Below are 17,992 nucleotides of genomic sequence, written 5' to 3'. Positions count from 1 at the left end.
ATTTTTAATTGAATATGCTATATAGTACGGATCTCTGCAACTCAATGAGCAAATGCTTGCATCTCAGACATTTCGAGTTTTGTTGCAAATATTTCACACACATTAGTTTTGGAGGGAGGGAAATCAAAGCTTTACACCAGACACAAGTTAGGAACAAATAGGTTGAAGCCCCGGCCCTTCTGAAGTCAATCAAAGTTTTGTCATTGATTTGAAAGGGGCTAGGAGATCCACCCATAGTCTTGCAGGGCCTGCGCTCTCCATGTGTTTGTACAGTAGTTCCTATTAATATGAATGGAAGTTACACATGAGGTAAAACAGAATGTGCTTTAACCGGAATTGTAGTCACAGCCTGGGACTTTCTGGTGCAGAAAGCTGAGTCTCAAGGATAGATGGGTACTAAAGAATTGAATTGCTGATCTGGTGTAAGCTGCATATTTAGTTCATATTAATTGTTTCAGACTTCAGGAGGGGGGAGTGTGTCATTATACACATTGCCAGCTAAAGCTGTGTGGTGGTGCTTTAGTTTTTATACAGGAGCAAACGAAGAAAGGCCAAATTCAGAACTGTCAGAAGCAGGCACCACTCAGCTTAAGTCAGGCCTACGGGCGCTCAGAATTTCACCTGTAGTTGGGGAAGTAAGGCTCTAAATCACTAGCATCAGTTCCCCACAGGCATCACAACTGTGAACCCCATCATTCCTTCACCATTTGTGTCTTTATATGGAAGCACGATAGCAGCAGGATTAACTCCCTGCAACTTTACCCATCTGGATATTGTAGCTATACACATCCTCCCTAAACATTTCTTTACTGGCAATTTGGAAATGCCACTGTTAAATGAAGTCACCCAGTTGTGAGGCTTCCACACTTCTTGTTGTGACGTGAGCCTGTATGTAGCGTAGATTAGTGCGGAAACACAAGGTAGCCAAATGCAGGTAGCATTGATTAGCTATGAGCTATAACTAATCAAAACGATGTCCATGGTAACAGCCATGTTGCCGGCTAGTGAATTCCTGAGCCTTAGGCTGAGAATGTCTTATCTCAAGATATGGTAAATACTGAGTTAACAAAGTACTTCATTCATTACGAACTGTGCTAAAAAAGCGGCATGGCTCTGGCTGTTATACCGTATCTCCCTAGAAAGAATATCTGAGGGCTATGTGATTATTTTGTTTGAAATCTTTTGCTACATAGGCCCAAATCCTGCTCCTTCGACCTGTAAGTGCATAGGACCCACAGGGAGTGGTCGGGCACAGGCAGACTATCCCCTTTGTGCACTGCAGATTGTGCTCTAAAAGGCTATGTACAAGGCAGCAGAGGGATTTGACATTAGAGCAGGGCAGGATGGGGGCATTGCGAATAGATCCATCACTATATACATTCACTGGCCAAATACTCCTGCATGGGAGAGGAAGGATTAAGCCATCCTGAAGGCTACTGCAACCAGTGGGCTGTAGTACAGGCTATGGACCATCATTGCATCCTGAAGGGATGATTCCTGGAAAGAATTGCTGAGCAAAGCCCATCCGCTCTGGCTTTGTATAAGGAAAGATGACTCACCCTTAAAGCCAATATTTATGAGTGTGTGTCTCTACCTGCCAAGGCTCCAAAGTGGGTCACACCAATATGGGATAAAGACCCAAACTGAGACCCACAAGAAAATCAGCAATTCCCGATACTTTAAATACTGTGGCAATAGAATATTCCTTAGCATAGAATATTGCAAAACCTCTGTTTTACGATCCAGCATTTCTGCTGTAATTAATTTAAACTTATTAACGCTAAATTTGTGTAAGGTTGAAGGTAAAATAGGCATTTGAAAATGAAGGCCATTATTCCAGATAACATTAAGAAACAGAAATGAGATGTTTCCAGTAGGCAAAAAAATAAACCCCTATTCTCGGCACCCTGCAGTGAAGGAGGTAAATTGCTGGTCTGTAACAGAGAGTCTGTTCCTGCTCTCAAGACTTATTTTAGTGGGATATAAGGATGATGCCACTAGCAGAACAGCTGAGATTATTTCTGATGCTCCGTGACACAATATCAGTCATGTCAGAGACACACGTCACATGTTTCCTCTCTCTAGCCAAAGGGGTTTCGGCGTTACTACAGTTCCCCACTACTCATTCATGAACAGTTTGGCTGCATCAAAGAAGTGATGCCTATTGGTGAGTTTTAACTGCTTTATCTTTCAATCTCTTTTGGGCTGCGCTATGCTCTCAGAAGTTATGTTTGTTCTCAGCAGCCCTTCAACTCCTTTGCCAGTGAGGGGCCAGGTGTTCTTCCACCATCTCAGAGAAATAGTCCTTCAAAGCTGTAACTGAAAGAAATGTATTTATTTTTATTTTCAATATTACATGATTCAAAGGCACAATGCACATAAAATGCTCACTGTCATCATGTTCACCAAACCAATGCTTGTGCTCAAAGTGGGAGGAGCCTGTGAATTGCTGCTAGCCAGGCCTGATTTGGGAAGAAGCACCACAAGAGTTGTATATTAAAATAACAGTGAACTATGCTCAACACTGGTCTAATCAGGATCTTGAATGAATTATGCTTCCATTCTCTCTTGTTCACCTTCCTTTCTTTTCTCGTTTGATTTTTACTGATTTAGTTATTATTTCTTCAGATACTTGGGCCAGATTTTGCTCTCTGTTACACCCGATTCTGAAAATGAAAATTTTGAACCAAAAAAAAAATTCAATTTTGAAAAACTTCCTCCATGTGATTAAAGGGTGACCATTCAAAACTGACAATGCAAAAACTGAAAACCAAGAAAATAACTAACATGAAAGAATGTGTCTGAGAGCAGCCAATGGGCTCATATTTTTGCCTGTAGTTTCCATCAAAACATTTTTTTAAAATTAAATGGCTGTGTGTAAATTTTCATTTTTAAAAAAAGACCCTTTTAATATGAGAATTGTTTCTGTTCAAAATATTCTGAGCAGCTCTTCTATAAAAACAAGGTTTGTCTTGCTCTATCCCAGTATCTTTCACCTCCCCGCTATGTAGGTTAACTATTTACCACCTTCCACCCTAGAGGAGGCTGCATTTCTGTGATGCTATGTGTTATATAGAGCCTGAATCTGGTCTCCGTCACACTGCTGTAAATATATAGACTTTGGCTGACTTACCTTGATTTACACCAGTGTAAGTGAGAGCGTACGTTCAGAGATACCAAGGCCAGAAAGAACCACTGTGATCAACTAGTCTGACGTCCTGTATAACACAGGCCACAGAACTTCCCCATATAATTCTTCTTTGAACTAGACCATAGAAAAACTTTTAGAAAAACATCCAGTCTTGATTTTAAAATTTCTAATAATAGAAAATCAGGTCCACAGTTCTTGAATGTGCTTTGGGATGAATAGTGCTAGGTGAATGTAAGGCCCTGATCCTACAACTGTGTGGACTGACCTTACTGACTTAACTGGGGCTCTGCTTGGGGACAAGGGTCCTCTCCTGTGATTCTAAATGTAGGATTGGAGTCCCATATTCATTAGCTTGCATCATTTTTCTCTTTACTCAACTGAAACTTTTGCTGTTTTGAGATTTGGGAGAAGTGCTCAGTTCTTATAAAATGATAGCTATGTAAGGCTTAAAGGGATCTCAAGAGGTCATATAGTCCATTCCCCTGCTCTGAAGTGGGACCAAGCATAACGAGACCATCCCTTGCAGGTGTTTGTCCAACCTATTCTCAAAAACCTCCAGTGATGGGGATTCCACAACCTCCCATAGTAAAGTGTTTCAGTGCTTACAGTTAGGTGGTTTTTCCTATATCTAACCTAAACCTCCCTAGTTGCAGATTAATCCCATTACTTCTTCTCCTACCTTCAGTGGACATGAAGAACAATTGATCACAGACCTCTTTATAACAGCCCTTATTACATTTGAAGACTGTTATCAGGTCCCCACTCAGTCTTCTTTTCTCAAAACTAAACATGCCCAATTTTTTAACCTTTCCTCATAGGTCAGGTTTTCTAAACCTTTTATCACTCTCCTCTGAATTCTCTCCAAGTTTTCCACATCTTTCTTAAAGTTTTGTGCCCAGAATTGGACACAGTACTCCAGCTGAGACTTCACCAGTGCTTAGTAGTGTGTCTTACATACAACACTCCTCTTAATACATCCAAGAATGATATTTGCCTTTTTCTCATGCATCACGTTGTTGGCTCATATTCCATTTGTGATCCACTATAACCCGTCCAGATCCTTTACTCCAGTTATTCCCAATTTTGTAGTTGTGCATTTGCTTTTTCCTTCCTAAGGGTAGTACTTTGCATTTGTATTTATTGACTTTTATCTTGTTGATTTCAGATCAGTTCTCCAATTTATCAAGGTCCTTTTGAATTATCATTCTGTCACCCAAAATACTTGCAATCCCTCCCAGCTTGATGTCCTCTGCAAATTTTATAAGCATAGTTGCCACTCCATTGCCCATTAATGAAAATACTAAATAGTACCAGAGCCAGGACTGACCTCTATGGGATCCCATTAGATACATCCTGTTAGTTTGACAGCGAACCACTGATAATGACTCCTTGAGCATGGGCTGTCAACAAGTTGTGCACCCACCTTATAGTAAATTCATCTAGACTGCATTTCCCTAGTTTGCTCATGAGACTGTCATGTGGCACTGTGTCAAAAGCCTTACTAAAATTAAGTTATATCACGTCTACTGCTTTCCCCTTTATCCACTAGGCCAGTAACCCTGTCAAAGAAGTAAATTCGGTTGGTTTTGCATGATTTATTCCTGACAGATTCATCTTAGCTATTCCTTATCATCCTATTATCCTCTGGATACTTACCAACTGATTATTTAATCATTTGTTCTAGTACCTTTCCAAATATTGAAGTTAGGCTGACTGGTCTATAATTCACCAGGTCCTCTTTATTCCCCTTTTAAAGTATTTAGCATGTTTGCCCTTCTCCAGTCATCTGGAACCAGTTCATTCTCCATGAGTTTGTGAAGATAATTGGTAATGGTTCCGAGATTGCTTCAGCTAGGTCCTTAAATAGCCACAAAGACACAAAGTAGAGCTAAGCTCTTATGCGAAGATCCAGTTCCATTCATGAACAGCTAATGACTTTTGTCCTTTTACCATATATGATAAATATCTTCCATTCAAAACAAAGGCCAGAATTTGCTGGATGTTGAGATAAGGCCCATCTCTCTCTTGCAAAGGAAGTAAGAGCCAGTCGTAGAGTGTGTGTGTGGGAGGGATCAAGAAAGCAGAGAAAAGGAATCTACGAGTGAGATGGATGGCCTAAGGGTATGTCTACACCGCAATAGGCGATGCAACTGCAGCGCACATTGGCATACTCATGCTGGCTTCCTAAAAATAGCAGGGAAATTGCATCGGTACAGGCAGTGGCACAGGCTAACTGCCCAAATACAGGCCCACCTGGGACCCCGGATATGAATTGGAGCAGCTAGTCCAGGCCACCACGCCTATACTGTTACTTATAGCAAGCTGGCTCAATCAAAGCTAATATGGAGATCCCTACACGTGCCATCCCAATTTCAGTGTAGACTTATCCTAAGTGGGAGAAGGGAGAGGCTGTGGGACAGTGGGAATGGGTGTAGATCATGTAGTTTCTCACAAATGAGGTGATTTTAGTTGCAATGGGAGAGGATTAGGGGCGGGTCAGTCAATAGGAAGGTTGGGAGCAAGGAATGAGTGGAATGACGGATGGGCAGTTAAGTCTCTAAGTGAAGGAGACATAATGATGGGTACTTTCTTTCACGTGTTTATCTCTGTTTTGCCTCTTCTGTTGCAGCTTGTGGCAACAAAGTCGACCCCGTGTATGAAACCCTCCGATTTGGAACCTCCTTAGCACAGAAGACCAAGAGGGGCAGCTCTGGAAGTGGATCTGATTCACCCAAACGGAACTCTGTAATTCTTCTGTTTTATCTTCCCTTTTCCTTTTGCAGGATCACAGCACATCCATACACAATAGTTGTGTTAGTTTCCATCAGAAAGTCCAAATTTCAGGCTATTAAAAAAAATACATTCCAGACTAGAAAAGGGCCTATAAATTCTTTTTTGTAAACCCAGTTTGTAAACATCTTGTAACTAACCCTTAAAAAGAAGGAAAAATAGACGTTGAACAGGTGAGCATTCCTGTTTCACTTTGATCTGAAAATGCTGAAATTCAACAAACCACGTAGGCTAGAATCATTTGGGAGGGAGAGGAGGGGAAGTAAAAACCTAAAATAAGCAAAACTATTTAAATTTGAAAAGTGACTTGCATGGGCACAGCACCGGCTTTAAAAAAGCCATTGGTATCTTGCAACTAGCTATGACTAGCAGGCAATGCATAGTCACACTGTTCTAGGGGCAGAACAGGTACTGAATTCTGCCTCCACCCACTCTTTGCCCATGTGCAGAGGAGAGGGAGTAGCTGCCCAATGGCACTGGGATCCATGATCTGGGTAGACCGTGCAGGTGATTAAGTTAGCACCCTACATCCCCTCATTTTCATTCCTGAGCATGTTGGCCAGTCCATGACTGAAGCAGCAGAAGGCTGTTTTTTCAGGGGTCCTGAATGCCCACAACTCTAACTGAATTCAGTGGAAATTGCAGGTGATTGGCATCTCTGAAATTCAGGACCTAGATAGTAGTAGTAGTCTAGGAATAGTTGGCTGCAGGACTTAAATTCTCAGAGACTATTTCCCAGAGCTCCCCGCACCTCCCCCCAACAATTTGGGGCTCCAGGCTTCAGCTGCAGGGCATTAGCCCCATAGGGAGGCGCTTGGGCTCAGGGCTTTAGCCCTTTGGGGAGGTGCCAAGGCTCCCACAGGTTTAAAAATATTTACTGGAGCTCTGCTCCCGAGGGCTCCAGCTGAATTTAAGCCCTGGCTGATCACATGGTGCTAGCTTGGGTCTTTATTTCATTAAAGATGGCTGGAAACAATACATTACATGGGCCTGGGGGAGAGGCATGAGCGGGGGAGTGATTCTCCATCATGAATGAGAAGGGAGGTGGTCAACAGACAATCTCTCTGTTACAGTGTTGTCTGCACTTGAAAAGGGAACTTCTGCCTTAGAGTGAAATTCATCACTGCAAGAAAGTGCCCATAGGACTCAGGCCCCAATTCAGCTCAGCACTTAAACACTTGCTTAATGTTAAACTGGTGCTTCAATCCATCCCTGTTCAGCACAGCACTTAAGCCATTATTTCATTGGGACCTAAACAGGTGCTTAATTGCTGTGTTGAATCAGGGCCTTAAATGGTACAGATGGCCTTTTAAACAGACATTAATTTAACTCAGAAAGGCAAGCACAGAGAAATTGAAACCAGAGACTTACAATTCCTAAGTAAAAGCTGCACAAGAGTTAGTAAAGGACATGCCCCTCATCCAGTGTTTTCTCTTTTAAAAGAAACTTAGTAATTTTCCGCCTTTTTTTAATTCCAAAACCAGTTCTAAAACCTTTCACGGTTTGTGATTTCAGCTCTTTCTTTGGCTTATTTAATTTATACTGGAACAGGAGTTCTACAAATGTAATTATTACCTGTTAAATCAATAAAGCATTATGTTAAATTATGAATGATTACTCAGGTGTAGAAAACACAGATGCATTATCAGCTTGCCCTGGACTTTTGATCATAACAAGATGGGGAGTGGGTGTAAAGTACAGAATGCCCTTTTGTCATGGGCTATTCTCCCAGGGAGTCAGATTGTGACTAAATGTAGCACATGTCAGTGGTTAGATAATATAGAAAAGCATAAGACAGAGAGACAGACATGGGAAACCCTAACTTCTCACAGTTAAATTCTGAGTCAGCAATGGGTGAGCAGTTACAGAAACTTAACTTCTTCACTGTTGGTCCTTCCATCCCACATCCCTGAGCTGTTGTTTCATTACAATCACAGTGGAGGTTGTGAATGATGTGCCTGGTTTGCCCAATGTGCCAGCTGTGATTATGCTACAGTGAAGTGGGTAATAGATGCAAAGCAGGAAGGAATACAGCTTTTATGACCTTATTGAGACCAATGTCACAATAACATCTAGAATCTGCATGTCCCTCTAGGTGATTTTGGCCTGGTTTCTTGAATGACCATAAATGGAAGGTAGGCATATGCTCCGAACTGAGCACCTATCACTTCACTGCTTCCCTCAAAATGTAATCCTCTAGCGCATATTTATATGGGGAAATTGTTTGAGGTAATGTAAACATGGCACCAGTCTTCCTTCAGGGTTTGATGGATCAATTCTTTCGGAGTGAGGCTTTGTATTTCAAAGTGAGAGTATTTGTCCTATAGGGCCTGATCCAAAGCTCATTGATGTCAGTGGAAAGACACACACTAACTTCAGTGGGCTCTGGATCAGGCCCATAATGCAGAGATTGTTATGGCACTGACACAATATTCAGCAAAACATTTCATTATAGCAGGATATTCTCACCTCAGGTGCAACACTGTCAGTGTATGGAGCCAAAGGCTTTTTAATCATTACAGAGATGCAGGAGTCTGGTGTTGAATGCGCCAAAATGAAGGGTTACATTTGCTGAAGGTTAAGTCTTGAAGCTAGTTGGTGGGAAATCCAGGGATCCAGCCTTTGCAAACTGTTGAAAAATAACTGTGATCTGGGATTTCTTTCAACGATGTCTGTTTTCCACCTAAGAGCTAGGAAGTCCATGTTCAGCCTGTGACATTCCCCATAGTTTGCCCCACTTTACACAGTATTCTTATCACTTAACATTTATATTGCGATAGAGCCTAAAGGCCTCAACCAGGTTGGGACCCCATTGTGTAAGGCACAGTAAAAATATATAATAACTAACAGCTCCTGCCCAGAAATGCTTACAGTCTAAAAGACAAGCCATAAGAGGTGGATGGGACAAACAGGAGGGCAGGGTGTTGGCAAGGGAGACAAGATAACAAAATGATTTTCAGCCCCGCCAGCTCCCTGTTAACTCCCATGGCTAAGGATGTGTTCCTGAGTTGGGGACTGACAGAGCAAAGTAGCTCTAAACAACAGTTCAGGAAAAGAAGTGACGAAAATACTGTGTCCAACTGAAAGTGCTGAGAAATTTAGCAAAGCCAAATGGAATTAATCACGTTGTGATTTGACTCAGACATTATGGCTAACCCAGCCTTATATGTTTTGTTATACAGCTGCCATTAAAAAGGCACTATAAAAGTCAATTAATTCATTATCTGGTTTATTTTATTTGGTATGTTTGTAAAGTCCAAATAACTTTTATTCCAGGCACATGTTTTAATGCTGTTGGGTTGGTTGGTCGGTTGGTTTTTTGCTCTAACAGATCAGTGCCAACAGCCTTACATTTATAAGCAACCCTGCAATAACAATTAATGTGTGTATAAAGGTGGAATATATTTACAGGAAAACAAATTTCATTTTTCATCTTTCAAGCATTTAAACCTTTAACATTTTCATTCACGACCTTGGCACAAAAAGTGGGAGTGTGCTAATAAAATTTGTGAATTGCAAAAGTTGGGAGGTATTGCCAATAATGAGAAGGAACAGAATATCATACAAAAAGAGATGGATGACCTTGAAAACTGGAGTAATAGAAATGGGTTGAAATTTAATCGTGTAAAGTGCAAGGTCATGAACTTAAAGACTAACAAGAATTTGTGACAGGTTTCAGAGTAGTAGCCAGGTTTCAGAGTAGTGTTAGTCTGTATCTGCAAAAAGAACAGGAGTACTTGTGGCACCTTAGAGACTAACAAATTTATTAGAGCATAAGCTTTTGTGGGCTACAGCCCACTTCATCGGATGCATAGAATGGAACATATAGTAAGAAGAGATATATAGATACAGAGAAGGTGGAAGTTGCCATACAAACTGTAAGAGGCTAATTAGTTAAGATGAGCTATATCAGCAGGAGAAAAAAACTTTTGTTGTGATAATCAAGATGGCCCATTTAGACAGTTGACAAAAAGGGTGAGGAGACTTAACATGGGGAAATAGATTCAATATGTGTAATGACCCAGCCACTCCCAGTCTCTATTCAAACCCAAGTTAATGGTATCTAATTTGCATATTAATTCAAGCTCAACAGTTTCTCGTTGGAGTCTGTTTTTGAAGCTTTTCTGTTGAAAAATTGCCACCCTTAAATCTTTTACTAAGTGGCCAGAGAAGTTGAAGTGTTCTCCTACTGGTTTTTGAATGTTATGATTCCTGATGTCAGATTTGTGTCCATTTATTCTTTTGTGTAGAGACTGTCCGGATTGGCCAATGTACATGGCAGAGGGGCATTGCTGGCACATGATGGCATATATCATATTGGTAGATGTGTAGGTGAACGAGCCCCTGATGACGTGGCTAATGTGATTAGGTCCTATGATGGTGCCACTTGAATAAATATGTGGACAGAGTTGGCATCGGGCTTTGTTGCAAGGATAGGTTCCTGGATTAGTTTTTTTGTTGTGTGGTGTGTGGTTGCTGGAGAGTATTTGCTTCAGGTTGGGGAGCTGTCTGTAAGCGAGGACTGGTCTGTCTCCCAAGATCTGTGAGAGTGAGGGATCATTTTTCAGGATAGGTTGTAGATCCTTGATGATGCGTTGGAGAGGTTTTAGTTGGGGGCTAAAGGTGCCAGCTAGTGGTGTTCTGTTATGTTCTTTGTTGGGCCTGTCCTGCAGTAGGTGACTTCTGGGTACTCTTCTAGCTCTGTCAGTCTGTTTTTTCACTTCAGCAGGTGGATACTGTAGTTGTAAGAATGCTTGATAGAGATCGTGTAGGTGTTTGTCTCTGTCTGAGGGATTGGAGCAAATGTGGTTGTATCTTAGAGCTTGGCTGTAGACAATGGATTGTGTGGTGTGTCCTGGATGGAGGCATGTAGGTAAGTATAGAATTTGTGCTATAAACTGGGGATGTAACAGTTGGAAGTGACAGAGGAGGAGAAAGATCTGGGTGTATTGGTTGATCACAGGATGACTATGAGCTGCCAAGGTGAAAAAGGCTAATGAAATCTTAGGATGTATCAGGCAAGGTATTTCTGGTAGAGACAGGGAAGTGTTATTGCCATTATACAAGGCACTGATGAGACCTCATCTGCAATACTATGTGCAATTGAGGTCTCCCATGTTTAAGAAAGATTTATTCAAACTGGAACAAGTGCAGAAAAGGGCTACTAGGATGATCAAAGGAATGGAAAAACCTACCTTATGAAAGGAGACTCAAGGAGCTTGACTTGTTTAGCCTAACCAAACAAAGACTGAGGGGAGATACAATTGCTCTCTATAAATAGATCAGAGGGATAAATACCAGGGTGGGAGAGGAGTTATTTGTTGTGGGCCAATGTTGACACAAGAACAAATGGCTATAAACTGACCATCAACAAGTTTAGACTTGAAATTAGTTGAAGGTTTCTAACCATCAGAGGAGTGAAGTTCTGGAACAGCCTCCCTAGGGGAGCAGTGGAGGCAAAAAAACCTAGTAGTCTTCAAGACTGAGCTTGATAGGTTTTATGGAGAGGGTGGCATGATGAGACTGCCTAGAATGGAATGTGGCCCATGTGCGATTGCTGTAGCAAGTAGCCCCAGCAGCTAGAGACCGGACACTCGATGAGGAGGGCTCTCAGTTACTATAGATAATTCTTTTCCAGGTGTCTGGCTGGTGGGTCTTGCCCACATGCTCAGGGTCTAACTGATCGCCATATTTGGAAGGAATTTTTCCCCTGGTCAGATTGGCAAAGACCTTGGGTGCCTGTTGCCTTCTTCTATAGCCTGGGGCCCGGGTCACCTGCTGGTTTGAACTAGAGTAAATGTTGGATTCTCTGTAACTTGAAGTCTTTAAATCATTATTTGAGATCTTCAGTAACTCAGCCAGAGATTATGGTTCTACTACAGATGGGGGTGAGTGAGATTCTGTGGCCTGCAATGTGCAGGAGGTCAGACTAGATGATCACAACGGTACCTTCTGCCCTTAAAGTCTATGAGCGAGCAGCTTTGCTATAAACATGTGACAGAAAACAAGATTTAGAAAATTGTTGAAGAAAGCCACATCATTGATGGTGAGCTTTAAAGCTAGCTGGAGCACATTTTTTGTCTTTTCTTCTTGTGTCCCAAGCGTAGGCTTGCAAAGCAGTTAGTTTACTTGTGTGTAAAGTATAATTACACCGTATCATGAAGAAATTAAATGGTAGGATGAAATCCTCACAAGCACTTTAAAAAGATGTTATCAAGAAATAAACAAACCTTAGGAATATACAAAAGGAAATAGGTTTTCAGACTAGAAAATGCATCAGAAAACTCCTGAGTTTATAGAGATGTTTTAAAAATAATCCCCAAAGTAGATGAGCATGCTGAACTCAGAATCTGAAGGTTCAGAGGGTCAGATTCTGATGACTTTATCTAGAGTAGCTCCTTACTCCAATGTAGCTACCCATGCAGAAAGGTGCTACTCAACACAAGTAATGATATCGGACTCTGGCCCTTAGACTATACACTTTTGAAGCCTGGAACTGGATTGTCCTCTATGTTTGTACAACACCTAGTACCATGGGGGCACTAATCCTGATTGGAGCCTCTAGGCACTACTGCAGTACAACTAATACATAAAATAAGTGTAACAAAGGTATTTAGCTTTCAATTTTTTAATTATACCAGCGAAGAAATTAGGTGCAGTGATTATGTGACTAATTTCAGTAGGTCTTTCACGCTCCTGAGCTTTCTTCCATAGCAAATTGGAGAAATTAAGGTCAGACTTCCTCTTAAGGATATGTTTCTAAACTGTTTCTAAAACCTTAATAAATGAATTATATATGTTTTAATAAATGGTTAATGAATTGTTATAGTGTTATGAAGTGTAACTGCAAATAAAGATTTACAAGCACCAAAAAATAGCTACTCTGTACAGATACCAACCTTTTTTTATTAACTCCTAAACCCAAACTTCTTCTGGTGTCCAGAAATCTGTTGTATACTAGAACGGGCATTCATTTGGGTTTCCTGCTGCTTCCCATTAAGAATTTGAACTGCCCCATTGGATATCATGTTATCAGCAAATCTCTTCATGTTGACTCCCTCCACTCTCAAAACACCAAGCTGCTGCTTTCACTTAATGCTCCTGTGTGATTTTATTTCACCTCATTATCCACTTTCTTCCTTATTTTGTCCCATTCATCCTCTCTTTCCTCATAGACTTCAGACCTGGCAGAAGTTCCTGAGGAAGCAGATGGTTCAGGAAGCATGTTTGATATAAACAGGAAACGCAGCAACAGTGGTGAGTTCTGGACCATCTAGTATTTTCAGATGCACAAAAATATTCTTCTAAATGACTGGTGTAATTATTCCACTACCTTGGCCCACACAAGTGGAATCCATGAGGGATGAATTTGGCCCAATGTGGACCTTTCTTATGTCCTTAAGGGAGTTTATTCGTTTATTGAGTTAAGGAAGAGTTTTGGCCAAGGGGTTGGGAACAGGAGTCTGGGAAGGTCTCTTTACCAGTGTTGCATATTTACTTGGCTCCTAATGGCCTGTGGGGACTGATTTTCCATACCCACTATGACCAGATTTAGGTGACAGTGGACAGGCACTCAGCACATCTGGGTTCAGTCCCTGCCTCTGGTACAGACTTCCTGTATGTTTTGTGAGACTTTAGGCTGGTCATTTAATGTCTGTTCTCCTCAATTCCCCACCTGTAAAATGGGGATGATGATACTTCCTCTCCTCCCACCCTTTTGTCTGTCTCGTCTACTTAGACTATTAGCTCATCAGGGCAGAGAGAGTCTGTTATATGTGTTCCATACCAGGCCCAGCACAATGGGTCTTGATCTCAGATGTGGCCTTTTGGTGCTACTGTAGTACAAATCATAAATAACACTAATAGTCCAAATCCTTTGTCCTCTTTTTGAATCTGAATGTAATGTTCTTGTACTGTTGTAACTGTTATGAGGTAACTCCATCACTGGCAGCCCAGTGATGAAGACTTCCGTGCGTGCAGTGACGGAGTCTTAGCCAGGAGCTTGGAACACTGAGTTGCGAAATTGCAGTGTCCATTGGGCTCCAGTTCAGTCCTGGCAATAGAAAGATTGTGTGTAGAAAGAACTTCGGGGCACCCAGTAACCCTATAAGCCAGGAGTGGAGGAGTTGTTGCACCGAGGCTCACCAATACCACCAAGAAGAATTAGTATTCCCAAACTTCAGGCAGGGGCAGACTGGCTGGATCCGAGGGAAACACAAGCCACAGCGAATGGACCTCTCTTCTTTGAACCCCAACATCCACCTCCTCCACAGTGCAGATCCCCCATTGGTTTTGGCATATGGCTAGTAAGTTTTACAGTGGTCAGGTGTCAAATGTAGTTGTCCTTTCCCACCCCCACCTCCTATTTTACCTCCTTCCCAGACTTCTCCCTACTCCTCATTCCGACCCTTTCATTTCACATCTCTGGTTTCAGTCCTTTTCCTCCCTCTCAGCATGTGGCCCACCCATCAGTGGCACCCACCTCCTCCTGATGGGTGGGTTACATGCTGAGGGGGGATTTTCCACTTCACTTGAGCACTTGGAACTGTAACTCAACCTGGCCAGTTGGAAAGAATCCATTCTAACTGAGTTTCATTTTTCCCCTGAGGTTTTCAGATCGCTTTTTTTCCATCACTTACCTCCTTTTTTTTTTTTTTTTTTTTGGAGCCTGTAAGAAACTTTTCTATGGGATCTGCATGACTTAGAGGCCTCAAGAAACTTGCTCAAAGAGATCAGTTTAAAGAACTCAGCATGTGCCAAACCTCCAAATAACTTCCTCAGCACATTAATGATTCCTTTGATCGGCATCGACTTTCTTTTTCGATCCATCCTTCAGAGGCCTAGTGTATAAATTATGCAGCAATTGCTCCAAATATTTCCTCTTGGTGGATTTTAATAAACTTTCTGTGTTTTTTGTGCTAATGATGGAAATGCCAAGACCCTTTTCATGCTGTCAGAGTTCTCACATGGTTTTCCTACGGCTGCAAGGGCAAACAGATGGATTTCTGGTTTGTGTAGAGATGAACCCCATAGTTGCTATGACCTTTACTTTTACATGTCTCCCAGTAATATTCAAAGAGCATGAGTTAAACAGAGATTAAAAGTTTAATGAACTCATTTAAAAATATTCTTGGGGTGTTATTCACCATTGCATTGCTCCCGCTTTACAAGGGATAATAACTTCAGTGATTCTAAATGATGTTACTACACCATAAAGCTAGAGTAACACAGCAATGAATCAGGCCCCATGTGTTTTATTTTTCCCAGCCTTCCTCAAGGAATGTTTTAGAAAAATGCAGATTTGTGTCAGTTTATGCAATAGGGTTTATGCAATAGGGAAACAGCAAGAGGAACACACTATGGAGAAGTCTAGGAGACACAGCAAACATGGGCTGGTTTATTCATTTCTATAGATTCATTGCAATAATTTCAAGGGGAAATTAATTCTCTACAGTGCTAAAGCATAACAATATCAAGTGTGCTTAGTTTACAAATAAAAAGATGGATTTTCTAACCGCCAACTCTGTAAACTCACCCTGGTCTCCACCAGTCAATTGGGCTCATTACTTTGCATGCATTATTACCAGTAATAAAAGTTCTGCAAGCCAAATTATTCTGTAAAAGACATCTGTGCAGTCCCATTGCCATCAGTGAGTGTGTGTAGATGTACCTGATTCAGGTATAGGAAACAATCTCCAGGAAGGAGCACACTTAGTGTTCAGTTCTGTCAATGCACCGGAAATAGAACCATGCTCACGCACTCAGCTGATTCTGCATTGCTGACCAGAGTAAAAAATAGTAGTAAGATTTTATTTTTCTGAATGGAGAAATCAGAAATTACCCTGAATACACAGAGGTAGCCAATCTGATGAACAAAAAAGTTATATTTAGTCAGTCGACTTTTCAGGTCAGAAATGCACTCTAAAATTTTGTAAAGCTTTTTCACATTATGAATGATGTAAGTCTAGATAGATATTACCTCACTCATCCTTTCTGTTATTGGACCAACTTCTGTTGGTGACAGAGACAAGCTTTTGAACTTACACAGAGCTCTTCTCCAGAACTGAAGAGCTCTGTGTGAACTCAAAAGCTTGTCTCTCTCACCAACAGAAGTTGGCCCAAAAACAGATATTACCTTACTGACCTTTTCTTGCTATGTCACTGGGGAGGCAGAGAGAGATTCAGCAGGAGTGCACTGGCTTCTTGGCTTTTATTATTCTGAAAGTATGAAACTAAATCACAGAGAAGGGAGACAACAATACATAGAACAATCACTGGCTTGGACTGCTTTTGGAGACTTCTGTCATGTATTTCTTATTTTTCTAACAACAAATGTAATCCAATGCTGGGACTAAACTCTTAGAAAAGTGACTTAGGCCCAGAACAGTTGATGGGTTCCATCTACTAAAATCATGGATGGGCTTTGTCCAAAAGTAGGGGACACCATTCTCTAAAAATTAGGAAACTGTTCTTAGAGAGTGAAGAAGGAACATAGTCAGTTCCATAAAGCAATTGATGTTAGCAGGGAAGGCACCTGAAGCATGTTATAAATCAGCTAATGAAATAATTACAGTAGATTAAGCTAAATTCTGATACCCTTATTAACCCTGAGTGGGACCTTTCTGCTTGAGTAGACCCATTGATTTCAGTGGAGTTACCCACAAAGTGAGGTGTTACGCAGTGTGAGTAAGGCTGCCAGAATCTCGTTGGCCTGGGAATCAAGAGACCTGGGCTCGATTCCCAACTCCGCCTCTGACCTGCTGCATGACCTTGGGCAATTCTCCTGTATTCCTTCCCACCTTTTATTTTGTGTGTTCTGATAGTCCCTGCTTGAAGAATTAACAATCTTGTGCTACTTCTTTGTACAGTGCTTAGCACAATGGGGCCCCTGACTTGGTTGCGGCATATAAGTGCGACTGCAATACAAAATGACTGATTAATAAAAGAAGGACATTACTGAGAGTGGTAGTGAAAATTAGAAAGGGAGGATTAGGGGAGAGAGATATAAGGTGGGCCTCGGGAGGTGAATTGCCTTCACCTGTCCCTAAAATGTCATGTGTTTTGTTTTATTTCAGTGTTTACCTACTCAGAAAATGGAACAGAAGACTTTGGAGAAGAATCAAAAAGGATAAACTCCCTGGTATGGGCCAAGATTTAGTGAGGGTATAGTGAAAATGTTAATTGATTTAAGGGTCTTGTTTTTACAGAAACACGCTTGGGTGAGTATTATAAATTGGCCTGGTCAACACAAGCATCATGACAGGTGAGCCAGAGCAATGTGAATGTGATTACAATGGAGCAGTCTAACAGCTGTGACAGCATAAAAATGGTGCTGCACAATCCAGAGTCTGACATCATTTGAAAAGGATCTTGGTCTTTTTGCAGTTTCTTTTGGCCAAATTGTCCCTGGCCCTTGTGTGAGGGCATATATGGAGAGAAGGAATGCAAGGAGTGGTCTCCCTCACTGAGCACACTGGGCAAACCTTCCTGAGGTGGGAAAGTGCCCAGTCCTTCCTTGAGCTCTGGCTTTCATGGTTATGTACCACCTTACTCAGCACTGTGCATGATCAGCACAGGCTAGCTCTTTATAATTTATACCCGTCGTATAAAAAAGGTGACTTTAACAGAGGGCTAGATGTTGGCGGGGAAGGGGGCTGGAGAGGAGACATGGAAAATTACAGTTGGGCCATAGGAGCAATAACAAGGAAATCAGTGGAGGAATCTGCTCAACATTTTAGATGTCTATACATAAATGCAAGGAGTGTGGGGAATAAACAGAAAGAACTGAAAGTATTAGTCCATAAGCTAAATTATGGCTTAAGAAAGGACAGGCAGGATAAAAAGGAAGGAAGTGTTGCATTATACATCAAGAATATATACACCTATTCTATAGTCCAGGAAGAGGTAAGAGGCAGACCAGCTGAAAGTGGTCTGATCAAAAGGGTAAAAAAAAAGTAAAGATCAAAAGGGTAAAAAAAAAAATAGGGGTGACATCATGGTAGGAGTCCATTATAGACCATCAAATCAGGACAAGGAGGTGGATGAAGCATT

The 17,992-nt window shown here is 41.4% G+C and overlaps 1 protein-coding gene across 1 annotated transcript in view; it reads left to right on the top strand.

Annotated features, from left to right (window-relative positions):
- STAC (SH3 and cysteine rich domain) overlaps positions 1 to 17,992 on the top strand; it is a 109,464-nt gene that overhangs the window by 67,647 nt on the left and 23,825 nt on the right. Inside the window, exons 4-7 of the mRNA XM_048839001.2 lie at positions 2,086 to 2,167; positions 5,781 to 5,896; positions 13,117 to 13,198; positions 17,017 to 17,081. Coding sequence (XP_048694958.1) covers positions 2,086 to 2,167; positions 5,781 to 5,896; positions 13,117 to 13,198; positions 17,017 to 17,081 — 345 coding nt within the window. The remainder of the gene's footprint in view (positions 1 to 2,085; positions 2,168 to 5,780; positions 5,897 to 13,116; positions 13,199 to 17,016; positions 17,082 to 17,992) is intronic.

Source organism: Caretta caretta, chromosome 2 (assembly GCF_965140235.1).
Source record: "Caretta caretta isolate rCarCar2 chromosome 2, rCarCar1.hap1, whole genome shotgun sequence".
Lineage (NCBI taxonomy): Eukaryota > Metazoa > Chordata > Testudines > Cheloniidae > Caretta > Caretta caretta.
Note: the sequence above shows the minus strand (reverse complement) of the source record. Positions and strands in the feature narration are given on the sequence as shown.